The following is a 24268-nucleotide window of genomic DNA, read 5'->3' on the forward strand; positions in this document are numbered from 1 at the left end:
AATGCCTATCTGTATAAATTCAAATGGACAGATTTATATTTTTGAATATAGTTATTGAAATTGGAGTTAAAGTATTCTTGTTTTTTTTTAATGTCTGTATTATTTTCTTTTTTAGTAGCCTACTATAGAATCATGTTGAGAAACTCAGTTTAATACAGTTTGTACATTTTCATTTCTATAAGAAATATCCTGAAATACACGTGAATAAATATGATAATGAAAAAATAGTCTGAAAATCTGTCAGGAGACCACTCTCGTTTCAGTTAATTTATCGTTGACATGTGTGCATATGTGCATGGATGTGCAAGTCCATGGTTTAGATAAAAGACATCATGATTTTAAATCTATAGATATCTTTTTGCAATTCATATTATATCTTTAATATATTCCCTGGCCTTGAATTTTTTCTACAGTATCATGTTCATGGTTTAAATAGTAATAAGATTACTAACATTTTGTGTGTATGTGTGCGTGTACACGTATATAATGAACTTTTAGGCTGTTCCATGTTGTTTACCTTGAACTTCTTTAAAGTTTTCTCAGGTAATCGTCTGTCAATGAAATTTTAATGCTCTATGTGTTACTTAACTCTTTGATTTTTAAGCTTCAGTTCCAGAGCCCAACCATGGTGTAGCCCAACCAAGTTCATGTGCTTAGTGTATGATTCCTTAGATTGCTGAACTCAGTCGAGTTTTTCAGAGTGTCTCTGACACAGTTTTCTCCTCTGTAAGTTGGGAAAAGATCTTTCTTTAATGAGCTTTGATGTTGCTAACAACATTTAGAGTAAAACATTTAGAGTAATGCATAGCATATAGGAAGTGTTCATATAATGTTCCTCTTTTTTTTTTTTTTTTCTTTTGCTGTACGCAGGCCTCTCACTGCTGTGGCCTCTCCCGCCGCGGAGCACAGGCTCCGGACACGCAGGCTCAGTGGCCATGGCTCATGGGCCCAGCCGCTCCGTGGCATATGGGATCTTCCCGGACCGGGGCACGAACCCACGTCCCCTGCATCGGCAGGTGGACTCCCAACCACTGCGCCACCAGGGAAGCCCATAATGTTCCTCTTTGCTGCTGTTATCATCATCATAATTGGAGGTCTTGAGCTTTCTTTATAGAGCCACTGTGGACTCTGTCATCTCTGAAGACACCACTCATGTTCCTCCACCTCCAGAAGGATGATTATCCCTCAGTGTATAGAACGTAATATCTAACACTTCCACATGGACAACACGGTGTTGAATCTTTATTTGCATATATTTTATGTATTGCCCACAAGAGTGAGAAGGGTAAATCGATTTGAAGGATATTGTAATCTCTATGACAAAGCATAAGAAATTAAAATACACACACAGTTAGCTTCAAATACCTTTCCATGGATCTGTCAGAATACATACTTCAACCTAATTGATCTTTTACCTCTACTCATTTTGTATGGAAATAAGAACTCTCCTCACGTCCTCTTGGTGAAATGTTTTTTTATTTAAGGGACAGTTGACATTGAATGATGTGGCCATCGAATTCTCTCCAGAAGAATGGGAATGCCTGGACCCTGCTCAGAGGGCCTTGTACAGGGACGTGATGTTGGAGACCTACAGGAACCTGATCTCTGTGGGTGAGGATAACTTCCCTCCAAAAGTCAGGAGGGTATCTTTGCATGTTCCCTGGTTTGCCTTTTGGAATCCCCTGCCTTGCTTAACTGAGCTCAAAGCCACGTTGACTGAGGCATGAAAAGCTTCTTGATTTAGCATCAGGAGTTTAAACATGCCCTTTCTTCAGATGATCTGGCCACTTTGTGGTACACCAGGAGTTTTTTAAGTGATTAAGTGTGTCTAATGCCTAAGCGGAAACTTTTAAAATATTTCATTCCCTGTGCTCTACCTCTGTGCTTTTGATTCAGTACCTACTGGAAAAGAGTTAGATGTCTGCATATTTCATCGTTCCCTCTGCATTGAGAAGGAGGCAAGTGGTGGATGTTTGTGAAATATGTTTCCAGACCCACTGCAGCATTAGTAGTGTTTGGGAAACTCTACAAATTGGGAGAGTTGTTTGCGAAAACAGAAATCTATTCGTTGTCAAGTCTGAGAGGAAATTTTTCTTCTTCCTTAGTTATCACTCGGTCCCTCAACATGTAAAATGTATTCTTTCCCCCTCCAGTGGTATGGGAGCTCCACCAAAGACAAAGGCAGTCTTTATCATGATCTGCTGCACTCGGCTATGTGGCCCCTGTGAACTTGTTGCTGCTTGATTTTGAGGAGCGTGAACAGGGTTTTTTGTTTTGTTTTGTTTTTTTGCGGTACACAGGCCTCTCACTGTTGTGGCCTCTCCCGTTGCATAGCACAGGCTCCGGACGCGCAGGCTCAGCGGCCATGGCTCACGGGCCCAGCCGCTCCGCGGCATGTGGGATCCTCCCAGACCGGGGCACGAACCCGTGTCCCCTGCATCGGCAGGCGAACGCTCAACCACTGCGCCACCGGGGAGGCCCCAACAGGGTTGTTTTAAAGGGGTCTGTTGCTCTCTCAGCTCTCCTTTTGGACTTGATTCCCTTGGATGCTCAGTTCTCAGTCTCTATAGATCAGAGCTGATGCCTCCAGACTCCAGCCCCTGAGGCTTTCTGGGTTCCACCCCCATCTTGTGTTCTTTGAAGACCTAATCAGAAGATGGGAAAACACTGGCTGCTCTTTCATTCCATCTGGCACCTCAGAACCTGCAAGGAGCTGTCTCAAGCCCTGTCTGCTTGTTTTGCTACCTCAGCCATTTACTCCTTTGACTAATATCTCCACATTCTGCTACCGGAGTTTGGTAACAGCTGTTCTACTTTAAGTTGTTCTTAGTATGCCTCTTTTTTTAATTTTACTTTATTTTTATTTATGTATTTTTTTTTTGTTGGCTGCACTGGGTCTTCATTGTGGCGCTCAGACTTCTCTAGTTGTGACGGGCGGGCTCCAGAGCTCGCGGGCTCAGTTGAGGCAGCACTTGGGCTTATTTGCCTCTTGGCATGTGAGATCTTAGTTCCGCGACCAGGGAGCGAACCTGTGTCCCTTGCAATGGAAGGCGAATTCTTAACCACTGGACCACCAGGGAAGTCCCAGCATGCCTCTTTTTTAGAAAATATATTTTGCACATAAATGGGATCATTCAGTTTTATTCTTTCTCTGAATAATTTTACTGAGTATATATCCTCACTGTCCATCTGTGCTGTTAAAAATAGTAGGATTTTTTTCTTCTTTATGTATAAATGAAATTGCATTCTGTGTATCTCCCAGATTTGTTCCCCATCCATCTGTTGGACAGTTAGGTTGTTTCAATGCCTGGGCAATTGTGATTACTGCTGTTATGAATGTGGGAGTGCAGGTATCTTTTTTTTTTTTAATTAATTTATTTATTTAATTTATTTATTTTTGGCTGCATTGGGTCTTTGTTGCTGCACGCAGGCTTTCTCTAGTTGCGGCGAGCGGGGGCTACTCTTCCTTGTGGTGTGCGGGCTTCTGATTGCGGTGGCTTCTCTTGTTGCGGAGCACGGTTTCTAGGTGCGCAGGCTTCGGTAGTTGCGGCGCGCGGGCTTAGTTGCTCCATGGTATATGGGATCTTCCCAGACCAGGGCTTGAACCCGTTTTTCGGGCATTGGCAGGCGGATTCTTAACCACTGCGGCACCAGGGAAGCCCAAAGTGTAGGTATCTTTTAAGACAGTGATTTCATTTTGTTTGATATATTCCCAATAATGTAATTGCTGCATTATATTATAGTTTTGTTCTTTTTACAGTATTCTGGGGAGCTTTTATACTTTTCAGTTTCTTTGTATCTGTATGTTTTTATATGGAAGAAACTCTCTTTTTGATGGCCTTATTGTAGTTTTTCCTTTAGGTTTCGGCTAAAACATTCTTTCACATCTCCTGGGATATTATGTATGTACTTTGTGATTATATGCATAGAAATGGGGCCTATGGAATATTCAATTTGATACCTTATGTAGCAAATAATGTAATAAATGTAAACCTGCTATATTGCTTCAGTGTCCCATTCTCTCTCTTTTTACATCCCTTTTGTTTTGGCCCCATACCCAGAGTATAATTTCCACAGTTATAAATGGAATCGTACCGGGAAATCCCTGGTGGTCCAGTGGTTAGGTCTCAGCTGTTTTCACTGCCGTGGGCTCAGGTTTGATCCCCTTTTGGGAAACTAAGAATCCAGCAAGCTGCATGGCATGGCCAAAAAACAAGGAATAGTATTGTGTTACTTGCTGGGCCAATTCTTCTTTTCTCTTTTTTTTCCTTAATTAATTTTTAAAATTTAGTTTAATTTTTTTCTTTTTGTATATTTATTTATTTATTTAGTTTTGGCTGCATTGGGTCTTCATTGCAGCGTGTGGGCTTTCTCTCATTGCAGTGGCTTCTCTTGTTGAGGAGCATGGGCTCTAGGCATGTGGGCTTCAGTAGTTGTGTCATGTGGGCTCAGTAGCTGGGGCTCACGGGCTCTAGAGCACAGTCTCAGTAGTTGTGGCACACGGGCTTAGTTGCTTCGCAGCATGCAGGATCTTCCTGGACCAGGGCTCGAACCCGTGTCCCCTCCATTGGCAGGTGGATTCTTAACCACTGCACCACCAGGGAAGTCCTCTTCTTTTCTTTTTTTTTTTTTTTTTTGCGGTACGCGGGCCTCTCACTGTTGTGGCCTCTCCCATTGCGGAGCACAGGCTCCGGACGCGCAGGCTCAGCGGCCATGGCTCACGGGCCCAGCCGCTCCGCTGCATGTGGGATCTTCCCGGACTGGGGCACAAACCCGCGTCCCCTGCATCGGCAGGCGGACTCCCAACCCCTGCGCCACCAGGGAAGCCCCTCTTCTTTTCTTTTAACCACATTATTTTTAGTTGCCTCATACAGTTTTATTCACACATATATGCAAACACAAGCTATGATACCCCATGTTTATTATTCCCTCTCCTCCACTCAGTCCTGTTATCAGTCCTGGTCTTTCTTTACATGGTCTCTCTCTGTCTCTCTTTTTGTATTGTATTATTTATTTATTTATCTATCTATCTATCTATCTATTTATTGTCACACCCCGTAGCATGTGGGATCTTAGTTCCCTGACCTGAGATGGAACCTGCACCCCCTGCTTTGGAAGCACATAGTCTTAACCACTGGACTGCCAGGGAAGTCCGTTTACATTGTCTCTTGATGTGGATAGAATCACTGTCGTTGGTCACGTATTTAAGTTGTTCTCTTGATCTCCCCAGTTTCTGCAGCACTTCATCATCCATCCCTCCACCTTCCTCATTACTCACACTGTGAAAATGATTCCCTTTCATCCATTGAAAAACTTTTTCAGTAGATGACCTAAATCAATATATGCAGCTGTGATGACTTAGAAACCATTTCCAGCAGGGATGCTTGAATAACAGTATTAGTTACATAGCTCACTTCTTCTTGCATCTCCCTTAAGATTTCCTTTTTAAACTTCTGGTATTTGTGTGTTTACTGTTAGTTGGTATGTGCTTTGTGGTCACCGTGGAAAATACCCTTTTTTGAGAGCTAATGTAAGTTTTTCCATTTGAATGTTTTTGTCACAGTGGTTGAAACGATGCTACGCTGAACTTAATTTGAATTACGTGTAATCACTCTTTCTGTAGTGAAGAATCCTATTCTTTACTGTTCTTCAAAAATTTAACACCATGGTTGAAAAGTTTCGTAACTCTGTTTGAGAAAAGTGTTACTTTTGTTTAATATCACATATTCAACGTGAAACATTTATTCATGCAGTATAATGAATAGGAAATGTATGGTTCTTTATATCTTGTAGATATTTCTCATATACACGTGGTAAGGAAATTACAGCTAAAATCAAACATTGATAGAGGAGGAGTATTCCAAACAGTGATTTTGGGAAGACATGAAATCCAGGAACCTTTTTACCTCTCGGAAATACAGGAGAATATGTTTGACTTTGGATTTCAGTGGAGACATGATGAAAGGAATTACAGAAATATCCCTACATCCCATAACCAAAATGTCACTGACAGAAGAAGTCAACATGGTGGAAGGGATGCGGGAAACAACCATATTGGAAATAGACTTGTGTTACGCCTTCAGGATGAACTGCATATGTTTAAAAGTAAACAGAAAATTGATGATTTTAATAAAGCTAAGAAGAGTATCAGCAGTACTTCCTCATTTTCACCAGTTGAAGGAATTTCTCCTCCTGTCCAAACCAACATTTCTAATATATATTTTATGCATCCTTCAATACTGACACAAGACCAGAGCCCACACAGGGAAATACCTTACAATGAGTATGGCAAAACGTTTCATCAGGGCTCAAATCTCAGGAGTCATCAGAGAATCCATATAGGAGAGAAATTACATAAATGTGATGTATGTGACAAGGTCTTTAGCCGAAATTCAGATCTTGTAATTCATCAAAGAATTCATACTGGAGAGAAACCTTACAAATGTAATGAGTGTGGCAAGGTCTTTAGTACAAAAGGAAAGCTTTCAGTTCATCAGAGAATTCATACTGGAGAGAAACCTTACAAATGTAATGAGTGTGGTAAAACCTTTAATCAGAGCTCAATCCTCACTCGACATCGGATAATCCATACAGGAGAGAAATTACATAAATGTGATGTATGTGACAAGGTCTTTAGTCAAAATTCAGACCTTGTAATTCATCAAAGAGTTCATACTGGAGAGAAACCTTATGAATGTAACGAGTGTGGCAAGGTCTTTAGTCAGAAAAGAAAGCTTTCAGTTCATCAGAGAATTCATACTGGAGAGAAACCTTACAAGTGCAATGACTGTGGTAAAACCTTTAATCAGAGCTCAACCCTCACTCGACATCGGATAATCCATACAGGAGAGAAATTACATAAATGTGATGTGTGCGCCAAGGTCTTTAGTCAAAATCCAGACCTTGTAACTCATCAGAGAATTCATACTGTGGAGAACGTAGTGTCTGTGGGAAAATCTTTCTTTCTTCCTCAGGCATCAGTAGGCATGACATAATCCATCGAGTAGCAAAACCATATAAATATGACGTATGTGACAGTCTTTCATCAAAATGCAGTCCTTGGACTTCATCAGGAAATTCCTACTAGAGGGAAACCTTAAAAATGGAATGAGTGTGTCCCAGTCTTTAGTCAAAACACAAACCTTGCAAGTCATCCAACAGTTCATAATAGTGAGTAATCTTACAAATGTAATGAGTGTGGCTAAAACCCCTCATCAGGGCTCATACCTCAGTAGGCATCAGATAATCCGTACAGGAGAGAAATTACATAATTGTGATGTATGCGGCAAGGTCTTTGGTTAAAATTCATACCTTGCAATTCATCGGAGAATTCATACTGAAGAGAAACCGTACAAACGTAATGTGTGTGGCAAAACTTTTCATCATGGCTTAACTCTCTGGCATCATCAGATAATCCATACAGGATCCAAACCATATAAATGTGATGTGTGTGGCAGAGTCTTTAATCTAAATGCAGTCCTTGCACTTCTTCAGAGAATTCTTACTGGAGAGAAACCTTACAGATGTCATGAGTGTGGCAGGGTCTTTTGTGAGAAGACAACCCTTACAAGGCATCAAGAAATTCATATTGCAGAGAAACCTTACAAATGTAATGCGTGTGCCAAGGTCTTTAGTCAAAAACCCCAACTTCGAATTCATTGGAAAATACATAACGGAGCAAATTACAAGAGTAATGATTGTGGCAAAGTGTTTAGTCAAAATGCAAACCTTGTACGTCATCAGAGAATTCATAATGGTGAGAAGGCTTACACATGTAATGAGCATGTCAAATTCTTCAATGTGCTTTCAAGCCTGACTTAATGCCATCAGGCAATCCATATTGGTGAGAGACTTTAATAATGTAGTGATGTGACGAGGCTTTTAGCAGGTGTCCCCATCTTATGCTTTATTAGAAATTTCATTACTGATTGAAACCAATAATTGTAATTATTGTGGCCTGGCCTTTTGACAAGGAATGTATTCACCAAAGAATTCATTCTGGAGATTACCTCATGAATGTGTGAATGCGGAAAACCTTCACTTGGGGCTCACATCCTACTAATCATCAGACAGTCCATACTGAACAGAACATTACAGCATTACTCTACCTTGGGAATGCTAGTTTTTAAAACACTCCTTAATACCTGCTCCCCATTCTTGAGTATGCAGTATATGAATGTATTTTTTCTTGTTCTTTTATGTGTCTAAATAAACGTCATGGTATGCACCTTGATTTAGATGGAGAGAAACTAGGAAAATAGTAAGCATATGCAAAACAGAAAAATTAAAAAATCATGTAGTATCACATTTTTCCTTTATTGTGCTCAGTGAAATAATTTTTAGGGCTCTATGTTCATGAGTTTTCTCTTCAAAATGAACCACATACAATGGGGACATTTTTGTTTGGTGGATAAACTAGAAATTTCATGTATTCACCCTTAAGACCTGTTTTTGTTGTTGCTGGTTTGCACTTGTGACCATTCAGTGGAATAGGGTGGAACCCCACACAGAATTTGGTTTCGTTATTGAGACTGATATTTATATGGAAGTGTTATGAGAATGTTTGTTATATAATTCAGCTTTCTATGGGAAGGGTGGAGACTTCCAAGGTGTTCAAAAAATGGTTGAAGAGAACAGGGAATGGTCAATGGCTTCGTGTGTTAAGGAGATCACTTGATGAGATTTGAACTTTCAGTTTGTATCAAAGGAGGGAGTCCTCAGGTTGTTTTTTTTTTTTTTTTAATTAGTTTGCCCACATAAGTAGAATAGGAAGAGGTTGTCCTGCTGCCTAAAGCTGTCAGTAGTCCAACATCATAAAATGGATTCAGACTGTTTAACAAAACAGCGAATGTTTACTCTTTTTTTTTTTGCGGTAGGCGGGCCTCTCACTGTTGTGGCCTCTCCCGTTGCGCAGCACAGGCTCCGGATGCGCAGGCTCAGCGGCCATGGCCCACGGGCCCAGCCGCTCCGTGGCATGTGGGATCTTCCCGGACCGGGGCACGAACCCGTGTCCCCTGCATCGGCAGGCGGACTCTCAACAACTGTGCCACCAGGGAAGCCCCGAATATTTACTCTTGAAACTCCTGATTTCTTGATTAGGAAACAATACAGTTATCTTCATGCTAATAATTTATTACATTTCTTTACCTGAGGCACACGTATGTTCCATTGTGCAATATGGTTTTTGAAAATGCTTGTAAAACACTGTTTAAATCAATTGCCCAAGGTGTTTTTACCCTAGGTTAATAAAAATTCATGTTTGGACAAGGAATTATATTCAGTCTCCTGGAATAAACCATAATGGAAAAGAATATTAAAAAGAGTGTATATATGTGTATAACTAAGTCACTTTGCTGTACAGCAGAAACTAACAGAATGTTGTAAATCAACTATACTTCAGTAAAAAAATTAATGTTTGGAAATGTTTACCAGATAATATATGTAAGCAATTTTTTAGAAGAGCAGTTATCCATAGGGTATCAAAATTTTATTCTGCAGTGTTTTTACTAAATGTCTTGTTGTTTAGTTTTATAATTTTACCTTTAAACCAGTGATTACCTTTGAGCTAATATTTGTACAGGTGTGAAGTTTAAATGGAGTTTTTTCCCCCATTGTGAACATGTTATTGATTACTACCAGTTTTTGAAAATCCTTCGTTTATTGAATTGCCTTGGTACCTTAGTCAAAAATCTGTTGGAAGTACAGTGGCCCTTGAACAGTGCAGTGAGTTAGAGGTGTTGAGTCCCGAGTAGTCAAAAATCCACGTATAACTTAACATTGGCCTTCCATATCTGTGGTTCTGCATCCTTGGATTCAACCGAGTTGTGACCTTGTAGTACTGTGATAGTGTGTTTTTGGAAACATGCACTTATAAGTGAATCCACACAGCTTAAACCCGTGTTGTTCAAGGGTACGCTGTACTCCTGTAGGGCTGTTTCTGGTTTCCTCATTCTGTTCTGTTGGTCTGTGTGTCTGTCACTCGACAAATCCCACACAGTCTTGATTACTGTCACTGTATTATAAATCTTGTTATTGTGTGGAGTGATTCCAACCACTTCAGATATATTTTTTGCCCACATAGTATTTTTCAGATATATCAGCTCTTCTATTTCTTTTGCCTTCCATATTTATTTTAGAAAAATCTTGTTTGTATCTTCAAAAATTTTGTGGAGAAATGCATTAAACCTGTATGTCAATTTGAGGTGATTTGTCATCATTTCTATGTTGTGTCTTACCTTCAATGAATATGCTGTGTTTCTCTAGCAATTCACTGTGGTGTGTTTCTCTAAAATGACTTAAATTAAATGTCATTTTTGATTTCTTTCAGACCACTGTAGTTTTTCATATAAAAGTCCATGTTTTGTTAGATTTACACATTTTTCTTCTAGTTTTACTTTTCTGAGCATTTAAAGAAGATACTACATTTTTAATTTCAGTATTCATTTGTAAATTGCTACTATATAAAATTTCAATAAATTTTTGCATGGTGTACTTGTATCCTGACACCTTGCATCATATACTCTTTCTAGAAATTTCTGTAGATTTTTTTTTTTTTTTTTGTGGTACGTGGGCCTCTCACTGTTGTGGCCTCTCCCGTTGCGGAGCACAGGCTCCAGACGCGCAAGCTCAGCGGCCATGGCTCACGGGCCCAGCCACTCCACAGCATGTGGGATCCTCCCGGACCGGGGCACGAACCCGTATCTCCTGCATCGGCAGGCGGACTCTCAACCACTGCGCCACCAGGGAAGCCCTGTAGATTCTTTTGATTTTCCATATACATCATTTCTTTAAAATTTCTATTTCTGCTGTAACAACTTACCACAAACTAAATGCCTTAAATCAACATAGATTTATGCTCTCATTGTTCAGGAATGTAGAAGTACAAAATGAATCGAAAACATTGTGAGTCTGACTCCATTTTTGAGGTCTGACTACAGACACCTTATGACTCGGTACAAGCTCTTCCTCTTCTGCCCATGTTATCAGGGCAGGCTGATAATAAAGCCTGAGCGCTCCATCCCTTGGCAGGACTTGTAGGTTCACACCACAAGCAAGTACCATCACCACAGCCCAGTCTTGTATCCACCGTAATGCAAGAACATCACCATTCTCTGCTCTGCTTTCTCTAGCCATTTTGGGAACAACTTGGTCCACCCTGGTCTCCACAGAAAGCCCTCCAAACTAAACTTTGTGTGGGGTTCCATCTTTTTCCAGCAGAGAAAGCAAAAGTGCAGGGATTTCCCTGGTGGCGCAGTGGTTAAGAATCCGCCTGCCAATGCAGGGGACATGGGTTCGAGCCCTGGCCCGGGAAGATCCCACCTGACGTGGAGTAACTAAGCCTGTGAGCCACAACCACTGAGCCTGCACTCTAGAGCCCACGAGCCTCAACTACTGAAGCCTGCGTGCCTAGAGCCGGAGCTCTGCAACAAGAGAAGCCACCGCAATGAGAAGCCTGGGCACCGCAACAAAGAGTAGCCCCCACTCAGAGACTAGAGAAAGCCACGCAGCAGTGAAGACCCATCGCAGCCAAAAATAAATAAATAAATTCATTAATTAAAAAAAAAAGCAAAAGTAATTAACAACAAATAGGGCTTCCTTGGTGGCGCAGTGGTTAAGAATTTGCCTGCCAGTTCAGGGGACATGGGTTCGAGCCCTGATCTGGGAAGATCCCACCTGCCGCGGAGCAACTAAGCCCGTGAGCCACAACCATGAGCCGGCGGTCTAGAGCCCACGAGCCTCAACTACTGAAGCCTGCGTGCCTAGAGCCGGAGCTCTGCAACAAGAGAAGCCACCGCAATGAGAAGCCTGGGCACCGCAACAAAGAGTAGCCCCCACTCAGAGACTAGAGAAAGCCACGCAGCAATGAAGACCCATCGCAGCCAAAAAATAAATAAATTCATTAATTAAAAAAAAAAAGCAAAAGTAATTAACAACAAATAGGGCTTCCTTGGTGGCGCAGTGGTTAAGAATTTGCCTGCCAGTTCAGGGGACATGGGTTCAAGCCCTGGTCCGGGAAGATCCCAGTTCTGCAGAGCAACTAATCCTGTGCGCCCCAACTACTGAGCCTGTGCTCTAAAGCCTGCGAGCCACAACTACTAAGCCTGTGCACCACAACTACTGAAGCCTGCATGCCTAGAGCCCACGCTCCACAACAAGAGAAGCCACCGCAATGAGAAGCCCGCACGCAGCAACGAAGACCCAACGCAGTCAAAAATAAATAAATAAATGTATTTAAAAAAAAAATACCCTTTTAAAAAATCCTAAAAAAAACCCCAACAAATATTTTGGAGAGTGCATACGTGAAATTTATAGTTTATAAATCCCATTGTGTATGTTCATTCTTAGAGGAAACTCATGAACCTTGATCTTTTCCGGTTATTTCTCTGAGCACTGCAACACAAAAGATAGATTGTGTCCTTTTAATCCTTATTTATGAAATGTTCTTTTATTTCCTCATAGTTTTCATATGCTTACTATATTTCTATTTTCATTTCATGTAGATATGCAAACCATGGGTCTAACTTCAGCACTAAAAAAGGCATGTAAAAATATAACCTTGTGTATTTTCAGGTAAGGAGAGGCAGTTTGTAGGGAGCTTGAATCTGAAGTTTCACCGACTTGGTATTTTCATAGTAGTCCCAGAAATAATCAGGGATACACTTTGGAGTTCATAAGTCAAATGCAGATTATGAACATGTATTTCCAAAGTTGAATGTCGTTTTATATATAACATGGAAAGAAATTGTTTAGATGCCCCTCAACCTAGAGAGCCTAACGACGTATTATGAAGTGCCCCAAAGAGGTGGGATACTCTGGGGTCAATAGAAAGCTTATGACTCATTCAGGATTATAAAGGAAAGATTACATTACATTAATTTTTGAATCCCTCACAAGCATGCTTTACTCTAGTTCCTTTCATTAAACTATCTTCTGTAACACCATGTCTTCAGTGTCTAGAAATAATACTAATTTTCATTAATAAATGATATACAACAGCTATTCCCTTTTAAGAGGACAGAAGACCATTGTTCCCCTCCATTTTTTCTGCCATCGTGATACTCATATGAAAAACTTCATTCTCTCAGTGTCCAGTTGTACTGTGTTTCACGATCATCTGGTAGGGTAACCCTTTCCTATAATCATCAACAATAGCCCTCAGTCATAGCAAATCTAGAGAAGGGGCAATGACCGCAAAAAGCACTATATTTTAGATAATAGTTTTATATCTATACTCTGCCCCTCCCCATGCTGTCAAGTTTATTTATAACATTGCACCTTAAAGTGAGTGTCCTAGTTTTTCACAGTAATCTGGGTATGAATAAATCCCACCTAATGAAGTAGGTCCTTTCATCTTACCCATCCCTTGCCTAAAACCGTCATGGTGATAAAAGAATAGCGAGTAACGAAAGAATAACAGCAGATTTCAAACTTCAGGTTATAGGTCGTTAATAAGAATACACCGTTATCAAGAAACTTCAAATAATTGAATAAAAACATTTAATAATATGCAGATAATTAGACTTTTCCACAGGTATCCTTGCTTCATTGATAGACACCATCTCATGAGTTTTTTTTTTTATACAGCAGGTTCTTATTAGTTGTCCATTTTATACATATTAGTGTATACATATCAATCGCGATCTCCCAATTCATCACACCACCACCACCCTCCCCCCGTCATTTTCCCCCCTTGGTGTACATACATTTGTTCTCTCCATCTGTGTCTCTATCTCTGTCCTGCAAACCGGTTCATCTGTACCATTTTTCTAGGTTCCACATATATGCGTTAATACACGGTATTTGTTTTTCTCTTTCTGACTTCACTCTGTATTACAGTCTCTAGTTTTATTATTTTTTTTAAGTAGCCTTTTTTTTTTTTTCTTCCTGTTGTTCCATGCTGCTGGCAGGATCTTAGTTCCCTGACCAGGGATTGAACCCAGGCCATGACAGTGAAAGCACTGAGTCCTATCTGATCCTGGTTGATCTTCTTAATCTTTTTTTTTTTTTTTTGGTTGATCTTCATAAGTAATGAACCTAGTTCCCCTGAGTGTAACCTTTCTTAGCGTTAAGTCCATTGAGAGCATTGTTTGAACACTTACCTCCATTACATTTGTCATTTCTTTCTAGTATGAATTCTGCGTGGCGTATGCTGAGGTAATTGCTGAAAGGCCTTGACTCACTTGTACCGTTTCCATATTATATGAATACTTCCATGACCACAAAGCTGTGTATTGTTTACAAAGTTGATCACACTCATTACATGTGTCAAATTTCTGGAAAGAATTCTATTATGTTCCAGAAGGCTTAAAATTTGGATCAGCTTTGCCATATATTTGTGTGTTTTTTTCTCAAAAATGTATATTCTGATACCAAGTGAGGTATGAGCCCTGGTTCCTGGCTTTGCCGCATACATTAATTTTATATGGTATCTCTCCACAGTGGAGTTTGTTTTTATTTAAAAAAAATTTTTTGTTGTTTTTTTTTGGCCATACTGCATGGCCTGTGGGATCTTAGTTCCCTAACCGAGTATTGAACCCGGGCCCTCAGCAGTGAAAGCGCCGAGTCGTAACCACTGGACCACCAGGGAATTCCCTCTCTTTTTATTTTTAATTGGAATATAGGTGAGGTACAATATAATGTTTCAGGTGCACTATATGCTGTTTTAATATTTGTATACATTATGAAATCACCACAATGAGTCTAGTAGCCATCTTGTCCCCAAACAAAATTATTATGACGTTATTGACCATATTCTTTATGCATATTACATCACTGTGACCTATCTATTGTGCAGTTTTAAATGTGATCCTCTTAACTTTTTTTTTTTTTTCTTTTGGCCATACCACCTGGCATGTAGGATCTTAGTTCCCTGACCAGAGATCTAAACCGAACCCCCTGCAGTGGAAGCATGGAGTCTTAGCCACTGGACCACCAGGGCAGTCCCTGAAATATGCCCCTCTTATCTCACCCCTTTACCCCTTTCTCAAAATCATATGTTTGTTCTACCAGTCTCTCTTCACTGTATTCCACTTTTTTTTTAATGCCATATGTAAGTGAAACCATGTGGTACTTGTTTTTGTCTTTTTTCACTTAGCATAGTACGTTCTAGAGCCATCGGTGTTGTTGCAAATGGCAACACTTCTGAGCAATATTGCATTCTATATATATACACCACATTTTCATTATCAGTTTGTCCGTCGGTGCTCAATGCAGTCTTCACGTTAGATGGATGAGGCATTTTGTAAATACGTGTGTGCCCCCTGACCAGAGATCCTCTTTCGTATTATCAGGGTGGGGCCCAACTTTAATAAATAATATTAAGGATCTCCCGTATGTTCTAATCTGTATGTACCATTGAGCATCATGACTGAGTCTCCCCGTTCCTGAGGGCTGAGATCTGGGCTGAGGGTGAGGGGACTCTGCTCTGCGTGGGGATGGATCAGGGCTGGTCTGTGACCTGGAGGGGATTGTCGGGTCCAGCTGAGGGTCTCACCAGAGACCACAGTGACTTGAAGGAAAGTGTGGGAAAACTGCCTTGCTGGTCTCTGTGTAAGAGTTTACTGTGCTGAATCCTTCCTGCCCTGCTAAGGTTCCCACTGTTGTATGGTGGAGTCTGAAACAAAGGGTTCTGAGAAAACACACAAGTTGTCAAGTTGGGGGAGGAAAACACTCACGGCATAAGGCTTCAGAAGCTATTTTGCTCATTTCTAGCTTTTTGGTTGGTTTGGTCAGTTCAGAAAGTGTTTCGCAAAGAGGCAATTTTAGAATTTTGTTCCTGTTTGGAAGCTTCCAGGTAGCCATGAAAATAAATATACCATTCGTCTTGTTTAATTTTAGAGCTGCAGCCTTCAGATTTAGACTTAAGGAAAACGAGTGTTGGGAGGTGGAATGATAGTCATAATGGCCACTGTAATTCTGGATTAATTTTAGTTTGTTCAACCCACTTGGTAAAAATGTGCATGTGTAGCGTTCATACTTTGATGCAGGAAGGAAGACCCCTTCCAGGACCCAAGAGTGGGCCCTTGTCTAACACTCGGAAACGAATTGTCCGAGGAGACACACGTACTGACAAAGCAAAAGACTTTGTTGGGAAGGGGTGCCTGAGTGAAGAGCAGCAGGGTAAGGGACCCCAGGAGGACGGCTCTGTCATGTGGCTCTCAGTCTCAGGTTGATGGTCATGGGGTTAGTTTCCGGGTTGTCTCTGGCCAGTCATCTGGCTTGCTCCATTTTTGGTCTGACTCAGGGTCCTTCCTGGGGTGCCTTTTCTGTGTCAGATCTTAGTTCCTGTTTTAACCTTTTGCCTTTAAGTTACCATGGCTCAGGCCCTTTGTCCTCCTTCAGTTCTAGGTTCTGAGAGGTCCCCACCATCCCCTCCAGCCAGTCTCTGTCACATTCACCAGAGTTTATTGCCCCTGTATCAACCCCCCTCATCAGAAATGCCTTTCTCCATTGATCATTTGGAGTCTCCCCTTTTCCATTTGTTGAAGGTTGCACCGTGTTTCTCTTCCTCCCACGATGGGAGGAAAAGATGTAGGCAGTCCTAAAAAGCCCTACAGAACTGGTGTCCTCATGCAGTGTCCTGAGTTGTCCCCATGTTTAGTGTGCTCTGTCACTGCTTTACTTTAGCCCCCAGGTGTTCCAGGTGTGCACATCCAGGGACCAGTCACCACCTTGGACAGGAGCTTTGCCTTCCGGCAGGTCATCTGCACAGAGTCAGCGATAGTGATTTCCCTTGTGCTAAGGCTGCAGATGTTGGGAACCTAAGGGGGCATGTAGGAGGCCCCCCTCAATGAGCTAGGGTATCTTGTAATTACCTGTGAGTGGGGAGAACAGGAGATAAAAACCCTGGGAACCGTCTGTCTTGGAGATTTCCTCACTATACTCAAATGCCTTTGTCACTGGACTTCATAACAACCCCAGTTGCGGGTCAGTTCTCCCAGGAGGGCTGACTTAACCTTCATCCTGAATGGCCAGTGTCCTTTAGGTGGCACTTTGTGTGTATTCCTGTTGTTATGGCTTTACTGAGAGGTCGTTGTGTCTTTCAGCCTTGTTTGCCCATGAGTGCTTTGGGAACAGGTAGAAAATTGGGGAAATCGGAGGGAAGCCTGTAGGGCTCTGCAGCAGAGACATGGCCGCAAGTCGGGGCATCAAGATGTGTGCACCTGTCCCTTGTGGGCTCAAAGGGTGTGTGGAGCTGTTGGCGGAGGGTGTCTCACTTCTGGCTGGAGCACCTGGAATTGGGTTTATGGGTAGTTGTGGGGGGCGTTGCATGGTTTGAGGTGCCGTAGTGTCTTAGCTCAGGTTCCCTGGCACCTAGCTGCTGAGACTGAGGTTTACGCGCATTTGTTTATTCGGATATTTCATGGTCATACCTCGGGAAGAACGAAGGCAGTGGATTTAGGCAGAGAAAAACATTTTTTCTCCAATGTTAGATGTGTTCCCTGAGCTGAGCCTGCAGGAATCCTTCAGTGCAGGAGGATGGGTGCCTTGTCCTCAGGCGATGGAGCTAGAGGGTGCCCTACAGCATCCACTCCACAAGTGACTTGTGTCAGTCTTTTGGGAGATCAAGGATCATTGTACAGGGGCACTGCTTTGGGAAAGAACTCTGGTGTCGTTATTAATTGCTGCAAGTAATAAATCCTTCCTTGTCCAGGGGCGGGCATGGGGAGGGAATCACTGTGCTATTTTTAGAGTAATATAGGGAAAAGTTCAGAGATCATTTTGCAGGTTACCTTTTGTATTTTTTAGTATTTTGTGTTGCAAATAAAGTTTCAGATGCACTGATACAAAAGGTAAGAAAGAGAGAATTGGGAGTGTTTCCTTGGGAAATGGTGGGGCCTCTCTGTGGCATGTGCATCACTGGATACATCTCTTTTATGTAGTTTTTGGAGATGACAGTGTTTGGTCTGTGGTCACTAGGAATGAAAATATGGTGTTTTGCATGTCGTGTTTCCTTAGGTGTCTTCATATGTATTTTTTCCTCAGGCATGATTTCTTAGAGTTTGGAATGTTTTCTGGTATTTTCTAGCAGGATGGAGTGGATCATTTTGGGTTGTATGGAGGCTGTGTTGGACCCCATGAGAGTTTGTAAGTTCATTTGAATCCTGAAAGGAAATCATGAGTATAAACTTCAAATGGCAGTATGTTTTCATTAGATACATTCTGGTAGGTATGTGTCAGTGGACACAATTTGAGAGAGGCCAGTAACTTCTTGGATGTAGGGAAAATTTATTCCAAAAATCAGAGGGCCAGCAACACTACAGTGATCAGTAGTACAGAGGCACATTCTTGGGAAGCTGTAGCTGCTACTTTCTTACTGCCAGGCCAGTGCTGGTTCCTCTACTGTCCTCTCCCTACCTGTGTGAAACCTTCGAGTGTACACACACACAAACACACACACACACACACACGACAGAGAACAAGGAACAATATAATTGTATAGAATTACTGTTCATTATTCTTCATACATTTGATAGAATTGTCTAATATCCCTCTTGTGACTTTTTAAATCTAGCATTTGTTAACGAGAGCCTCTTCATACCGATGGTTGAGCCGCAACTCAGTAAAAGACTGCAAGGGAACGTGAGATGGAGGTGTTTATTACTCACAGGTCCTGGAGGAGGTACAAGATACAGCTGGAGGGAGCACGTCAGAATTCAAGGAAGGGTGCAGGCAGAGAGCATGGGGCATGCCCTGAGGCATGTACCTTCATTAGGGTCCATGGATGAAATGTTTTGGCTTCTTGGGTCAGGCTGCCTTTGTCAGTGCAAACCAAAAAAACAGGAATTGGTAGGCTTCCTTGTTGGAAGCATGTCTCATCCAAAGAAGAATCAGGCGAAAGCCTTGGGTGACAGGGGAAAATGGTTATCACAAGGGCAGTTGGGGGAGTCAGTCATAACAGGAACTTAAACTTGCTGTGGCTCTGTGGGCTGTTCCATAGGATGTGTTGTCAGGGGAAAGGCTCGAGTCAGATCGAGATCCCTGTTGGCCAGTTGCCTACGCCAAATAAATGCTGAGATCACCGCATTATGGAGTACTTTACCTAGCCTCTCCTGGCCATCATCTGTGATTTTAGATTTGTTTTCTGGGTGGTGGCGATTTTCAAATTAAAAATGTAGTCTGGGGGCTTCCCTGGTGGCGCAGTGGTTGAGAGTCCGCCTGCCGATGCAGGGGACACGGGTTCGTGCCCCGGTCCGGGAAGATCCCACATGCCGCAGAGCGGCTGGGCCCGTGAGCCATGGCCGCTGGGCCTGCGTGTCCGGAGCCTGTGCTCCGCAACGGGAGAGGCCACAACAGTGAGAGGCCCGCGTACCGCAAAAAAAAACAAAAAGTCTGTAATTCAAAGTATTTACTCAAATGATCTGTTTCACAAGGGTGAATTGTGGCAGGTTATTCGTTTACCTGAAAATATTGTAATTAGGTTATTTCCCTATGTAAATATCATGTAGGCGTGTAATAAAACATACATTGTAGGTGTTATCAAACAGTTATTTCCATAAATATATCGAGGGTTGAAATGAAGTTTTTGCATAGCTGATAACCTAGTTTTAATTTCTTTAGGGTTTGTATTAAAGAGAATATATCCCCCTATAAAATGCCCTTAAAACATTGTAAAAATGATTAGTCTTTAGATGAAACTAATCTTAATTTCCTCTGAAGACTGTATACTTTACAGGCTTTCTCATCCACACATAACAGAACTTTCAGAAATAGAAACAAAGACCTAGGGACTTCCTTGGTGGCAGAGTGGTTAATACTCTGCGCTTCCAATGCAGGCGGCCCGGGTTCGATCCCTGCTCAGGGAACTAGACCCCACATATATGCTTCAACTAAGAGTTTGCATGCCACAACTAAGGAGCCTGCAAGCCGCAACTAAGGAGTTGCTGCAACTAAAGACCTGGCACAACCAAATCAATCAATCAGACAGTCAATATTAGGGCTTCCCTGGTGGCGCAGTGGTTAAGAATCCGCCTGCCGGTGGGTTCCCGCACGTCCGCCCGGCTCCCCCCTGACGTCAGCCTCACGGTTCTATTTAAGGCCCCTCCCGCTCCCCACTCGGAGTACCTGAGCAGCTACCGCCAATTTGGAGTCCAGCCCACCCGACGTGCACTCCTGATTCCTTTCGGTTCTAAGTCCAATATGGCAACTCTCAAGGATCAGCTGATTCAGAATCTTATTAAGGAAGAACATGTCCCCCAGAATAAGATTACAGTGGTTGGTGTTGGTGCTGTTGGCATGGCCTGTGCCATCAGTATCTTAATGAAGGACTTGGCAGATGAAATTGCTCTTGTTGATGTCATAGAAGACAAACTGAAGGGAGAGATGATGGATCTCCAACATGGCAGCTTTTTCCTTCGAACACCAGAAATCGTCTCTGGCAAAGACTGTAATGTGACAACAAACTCCAGGCTGGTTATTATCACAGCTGGGGCATGCCAGCAAGAGGGAGAAAGCCGTCTTAATTTGGTCCAGTGTAATGTGAACATCTTTAAATTCATCATTCCTAATATTGTAAAATACAGCCCAAACTGCAAGTTGCTTGTTGTTTCCAATCCAGTGGATACCTTGACCTATGCAGCTTGGAAGATAAGCAGCTTTCCCAAAAACCGTGTTATTGGAAGCGGTTGCAATTTGGATTCAGCCCGGTTCTGTTACCTCATGGGGGGAAGGCTGGGAATTCACCCATTAAGCTGTCATGGGTGGATCCTTGGGGAGCATGGAGACTCTAGTGTGCCTGTATGGAGTGGAGTGAATGTTGCTGGTGCCTCCCTGAAGAATCTGCACCCCGAATTAGGCACTGATGCAGATAAGGAACAGTGGAAGGCAGTTCACAAACAGGTGGCTGACAGTGCTTTTGAGGTGATCAGACTGAAAGGCTACATACACATCCTGGCCCATTGGACTGTCTGTGGCAGATTTGGCAGAAAGTATAATGAAGAATCTTAGGCGGGTACATCCGATTCCCACCATGATTAAGGGTTTCTATGGAATAAAAGAGGATGTGTTCCTTAGTGTTCCTTGCATCTTGGGACAGAATGGAATCTCGGATGTTGTGAAAGTGACTCTGACTCCTGAGGAACAGGCCTGTTTGAAGAAGAGTGCAGATACACTTTGGGGGATCCAGAAAGAGCTGCAGTTTTAAAGTCTAATATACCACTTCACTGTCTAGGCTACAACAGGATTTTAGTTGAAGGTTGTGCATATTGTCCTTTATATCTGATCTGTGACTAAAGCAGTAACGTTAAGACAGCCTAGGAAAAACATCAGTTTCCTAACATTAGCAATAGGAATGGTTCATAAAACCCTGCAGCTGTATCCTGATGCTCCATGGCACTCATCTTGTGTGTTCCTAAATTGGTTCGTGCAAAATAGTTCTACTTCCTCAAGTGGTACCACTGACAGTGTTGCAGATGTTGCAGTTGCCCTTCAAACCAGATGTGTATTTAACTCGTGTTATATAACTTGTGGTTTCTTTAGCCAAGATGCCTAATCCAACTTTTTTTCTCCAATTAATCACATTCTGGGATTGATTATAAATCCAGTATTGTATGTCTTGTGCATAACTGTTCTAAAGAATCTTATTTTATGTACTATATGTGTCAGAATAGTATACACTGCCATGTAATGTAAAAAAGAAAAATCTACATAAATAATGCAGCCAACTATCTAAGTGTTATACCAACTAAAACAATAAATAAACCTTGAACAGTGGGAAAAAAAATAAAAGAATCCGCCTGCCAATGCAGGAGACACGGGTTTGATCCCTGGTCTGGGAAGATCTCACATGCCACTGAGCAGCTAAGCCCATGTGCCACAACTACTGAGCCTGCGCTCTAGAGCCTGCGAGACACAACTACTGAGCCTGCATTCTAGAGCCCGTCAGCCACAACTACTGAGCCTGTGTGCCTAGAGCCTGTGCTCCACAACAAGAGAAGCCACTGCAATGAGAAGCCTGCACATCTCAACGAAGAGTAGCCCCTGCTTGCATCAGCTAGAGGAAGCCCGTGTGCAGCCATGAAGATGCAATGCAACCAAAAATAAAGTAAGGTTTAAAAAATAAATATTAAAAAAAAGAAACAGCTAAAATATGTTACAATTTCAAAATAAAAATCTAATTACAATTAAATTATTTTTAGTTATGTTTGACTTAAGTGTACTATGATATAAAGAAGTTTTTCTCAAAGATATTTGAAGGAAATTATTAAGTGTAGAATAGAAGTATTTTAAAGAATAATGCCTTCTCATCAAAGAAATACAACGTTTCTCTTTCTCTTTTTATTGTATCTATATGAAGTGCTGGATGCTAACTAAACTTACTGTCCTAATCTTTTCACAAGATACGTTAAGTCAGAGAATTCTGTGGTACACCTTTACTGAATAGTGATGTATCTCAAGTATTTCTCTATTATACTCCGGGGGAAAGCAGGTTTTAAAAGGCAAAAAGAAGCAAAACAATCAAAAAATTTACCTAAAAAAGAATACTACAATTTATTGCTCTTTTTATAGCAACGGTTAGTGCCCTGAATTATCACATGCCTTAGTTCACCAGTCTCAGACCTCAGGTCTAGTCCCTGATTGTCTGGAAATGAGCAGAGCGTTGAGTTTGGCCTCCTGAGTGAGCAGGGAATAGAAACAGAATGTTCTGTAGAGTTTTCAGTGTGAAAAAGCCCATACTACCCAGAGTTTTGTAATTCTGTCATTCTAGTTTGTAATAGAAAGACAAGTCCAGCTCTTGTTTCCTGAATTGCTTTTATTAGTTCTAACTGCAGGAAATGTTCCAGGCTCGAGTCGCCGCCCCACAGCTACCACTTGGAGACCCAAGTTTCCAGAGCTCTGAATTGCTTCAGCCTCACTAACGGGACTTTAGAGCAACCTGTTTTGGGGCGGAGTGGGGGAGCTTTTTATTTAAACCGTTCTTAAGTTAAGAGGAAACGTCTTAGTTTTTAATGAAAGTGACTGCCCTGCTCCCTGCTGCCAGCCCCGCCCTCTGGCCATCCCAGCATCTGGGCTCTCTCCTCGCCCCGCCCCTCGCACACAGCGCTCCGCCCAGGCCCCGCCCCGGGAGCTCCGCCTCTCCCCCCGAATTAGTAGTTACCTGCGGAACCGGAAACGGGCCGTGTTTTGAAGGTCACGGTACGAGGTAAGATGCAGAGGTAAGTTGCCCATCGCTAGTGAAGATCTGTGCTTCGCTGCTCCTCGTACTGCAACCTACTGGCTTCGGAGTTACTATGAACCGTAAATCCCAGCATCCGGCCTCCTACCTAATAGATCCAGACGTCGCCGTTAGAGGTCGGGTATGTTTTCCTTTGGGCTTGAAATCGCTTTGAGGCTGGTCCCTGCCCTTCGCTTTACGGCCTTCAGTCCACGTAGACACGGTCTTTAGCGCCGTTTTCCTGCTTCAAACCTTCAGTGACCACCCCCCCAGGCCCACCCCGTAACGTCCTCTTCCGCGAGGTGGATTCGCGCCCCCCAGCCTCGCCCTCGCGGCCCCTGGAGGGCAGCACCGGCCGCCCCGCTCCCGGACAGGCCGCGTCCTCTCCCCGGTCCTGGGATTCTGGAGAGCCCGCCCCTCTCCTGAGACCCTCTCCCTCCCTCCCCGCCCCTCTGTCCTCGCGTCTCCAAAGGCCAATACTTCTGCTCCCCCGGCCTCCCCTTCCTAGTCAGCCCTTCCCCTCACCCCGCGAAGGGGGAGGTGACCTGGGCCAGCCGTGTGACACCCAGTGTTGTTTCTTCCCGAATTCCACCCGCTGGAAAATATCTCTTTTCCGGTAGGCGGGTATGTTATTCTGTCGCCATTTCTGGAAACACGTGGGCGATGAGAAGTGGGAGGAGTAGAGACGGAGCGACTGACAGAGAAGTAGGAATAACTGAGATGTTGAGGGAATGGGGGAGACCCCATGGCATTGCAGCGTGGGAAGAGGGGCCCTGGATCACCAGTAGAAGGGAGGACAATACAGTGGCGAGGCACTTCACGCAGAGAGTGGCTGGAGAGAATGGAGTTTGAACCTTGGCCTTCAGAGCCAAGTGGCTCTGGGAGAGGAAGAGAGGAACAACTAGGAACTAGAAGAGCAGAGGAAGAGCGAGCCGATGGGAAGTACAGCCACCTGGTGGTGCCACAGAGTGGGGCGGAAGGGACTGTGGCCGGGATGGAAACGCCGTAACCAGGGGATGTGAGAGGGGGCCGAGATTGGGAAGAAAGATGCAGAAAGATACGGATATTTAGGACAGTCAGAAAGGTTGGGCGGAGAGAGCAACAGGAGGGGAAACA

The 24268-nt window shown here is 42.9% G+C and overlaps 3 protein-coding genes across 5 annotated transcripts in view; 2 read left to right on the forward strand and 1 right to left on the reverse strand.

Moving 5' to 3' along the window:
* Positions 1 to 24268, reverse strand: part of LOC101281293 (zinc finger protein 665) — a 369078-nt gene that overhangs the window by 163185 nt on the left and 181625 nt on the right. The gene's annotated exons all lie outside the window — the stretch shown is intronic.
* LOC105747735 (zinc finger protein 836-like) overlaps positions 1 to 24268 on the forward strand; it is a 94072-nt gene that overhangs the window by 7338 nt on the left and 62466 nt on the right. For both annotated transcript variants that reach the window (XM_049703521.1, XM_049703520.1), the window contains 2 exons: positions 1485 to 1611; positions 5794 to 6461. In XM_049703521.1, coding sequence (XP_049559478.1) covers positions 1485 to 1611; positions 5794 to 6461 — 795 coding nt within the window. The remainder of the gene's footprint in view (positions 1 to 1484; positions 1612 to 5793; positions 6462 to 24268) is intronic.
* Positions 20079 to 22110, forward strand: LOC101282118 (L-lactate dehydrogenase A chain-like). Of its 2 annotated transcripts, XM_033411812.2 has the most exons (2): positions 20079 to 20826; positions 21100 to 22110. In XM_033411812.2, exons 1-2 carry the CDS (start codon positions 20140 to 20142, stop codon positions 21229 to 21231), a joined length of 819 nt encoding a protein of 272 aa, XP_033267703.1. In that variant the 5' UTR covers positions 20079 to 20139; the 3' UTR covers positions 21232 to 22110. The 2 variants fall into 2 exon arrangements, with proteins under 2 accessions (XP_033267703.1, XP_033267702.1); XM_033411811.2 differs by lacking the exon at positions 21100 to 22110 and having other exon boundaries at positions 20079 to 21037.

Source organism: Orcinus orca, chromosome 20 (genome assembly GCF_937001465.1).
Source record: "Orcinus orca chromosome 20, mOrcOrc1.1, whole genome shotgun sequence".
Taxonomy (NCBI): Eukaryota; Metazoa; Chordata; class Mammalia; order Artiodactyla; family Delphinidae; genus Orcinus; species Orcinus orca.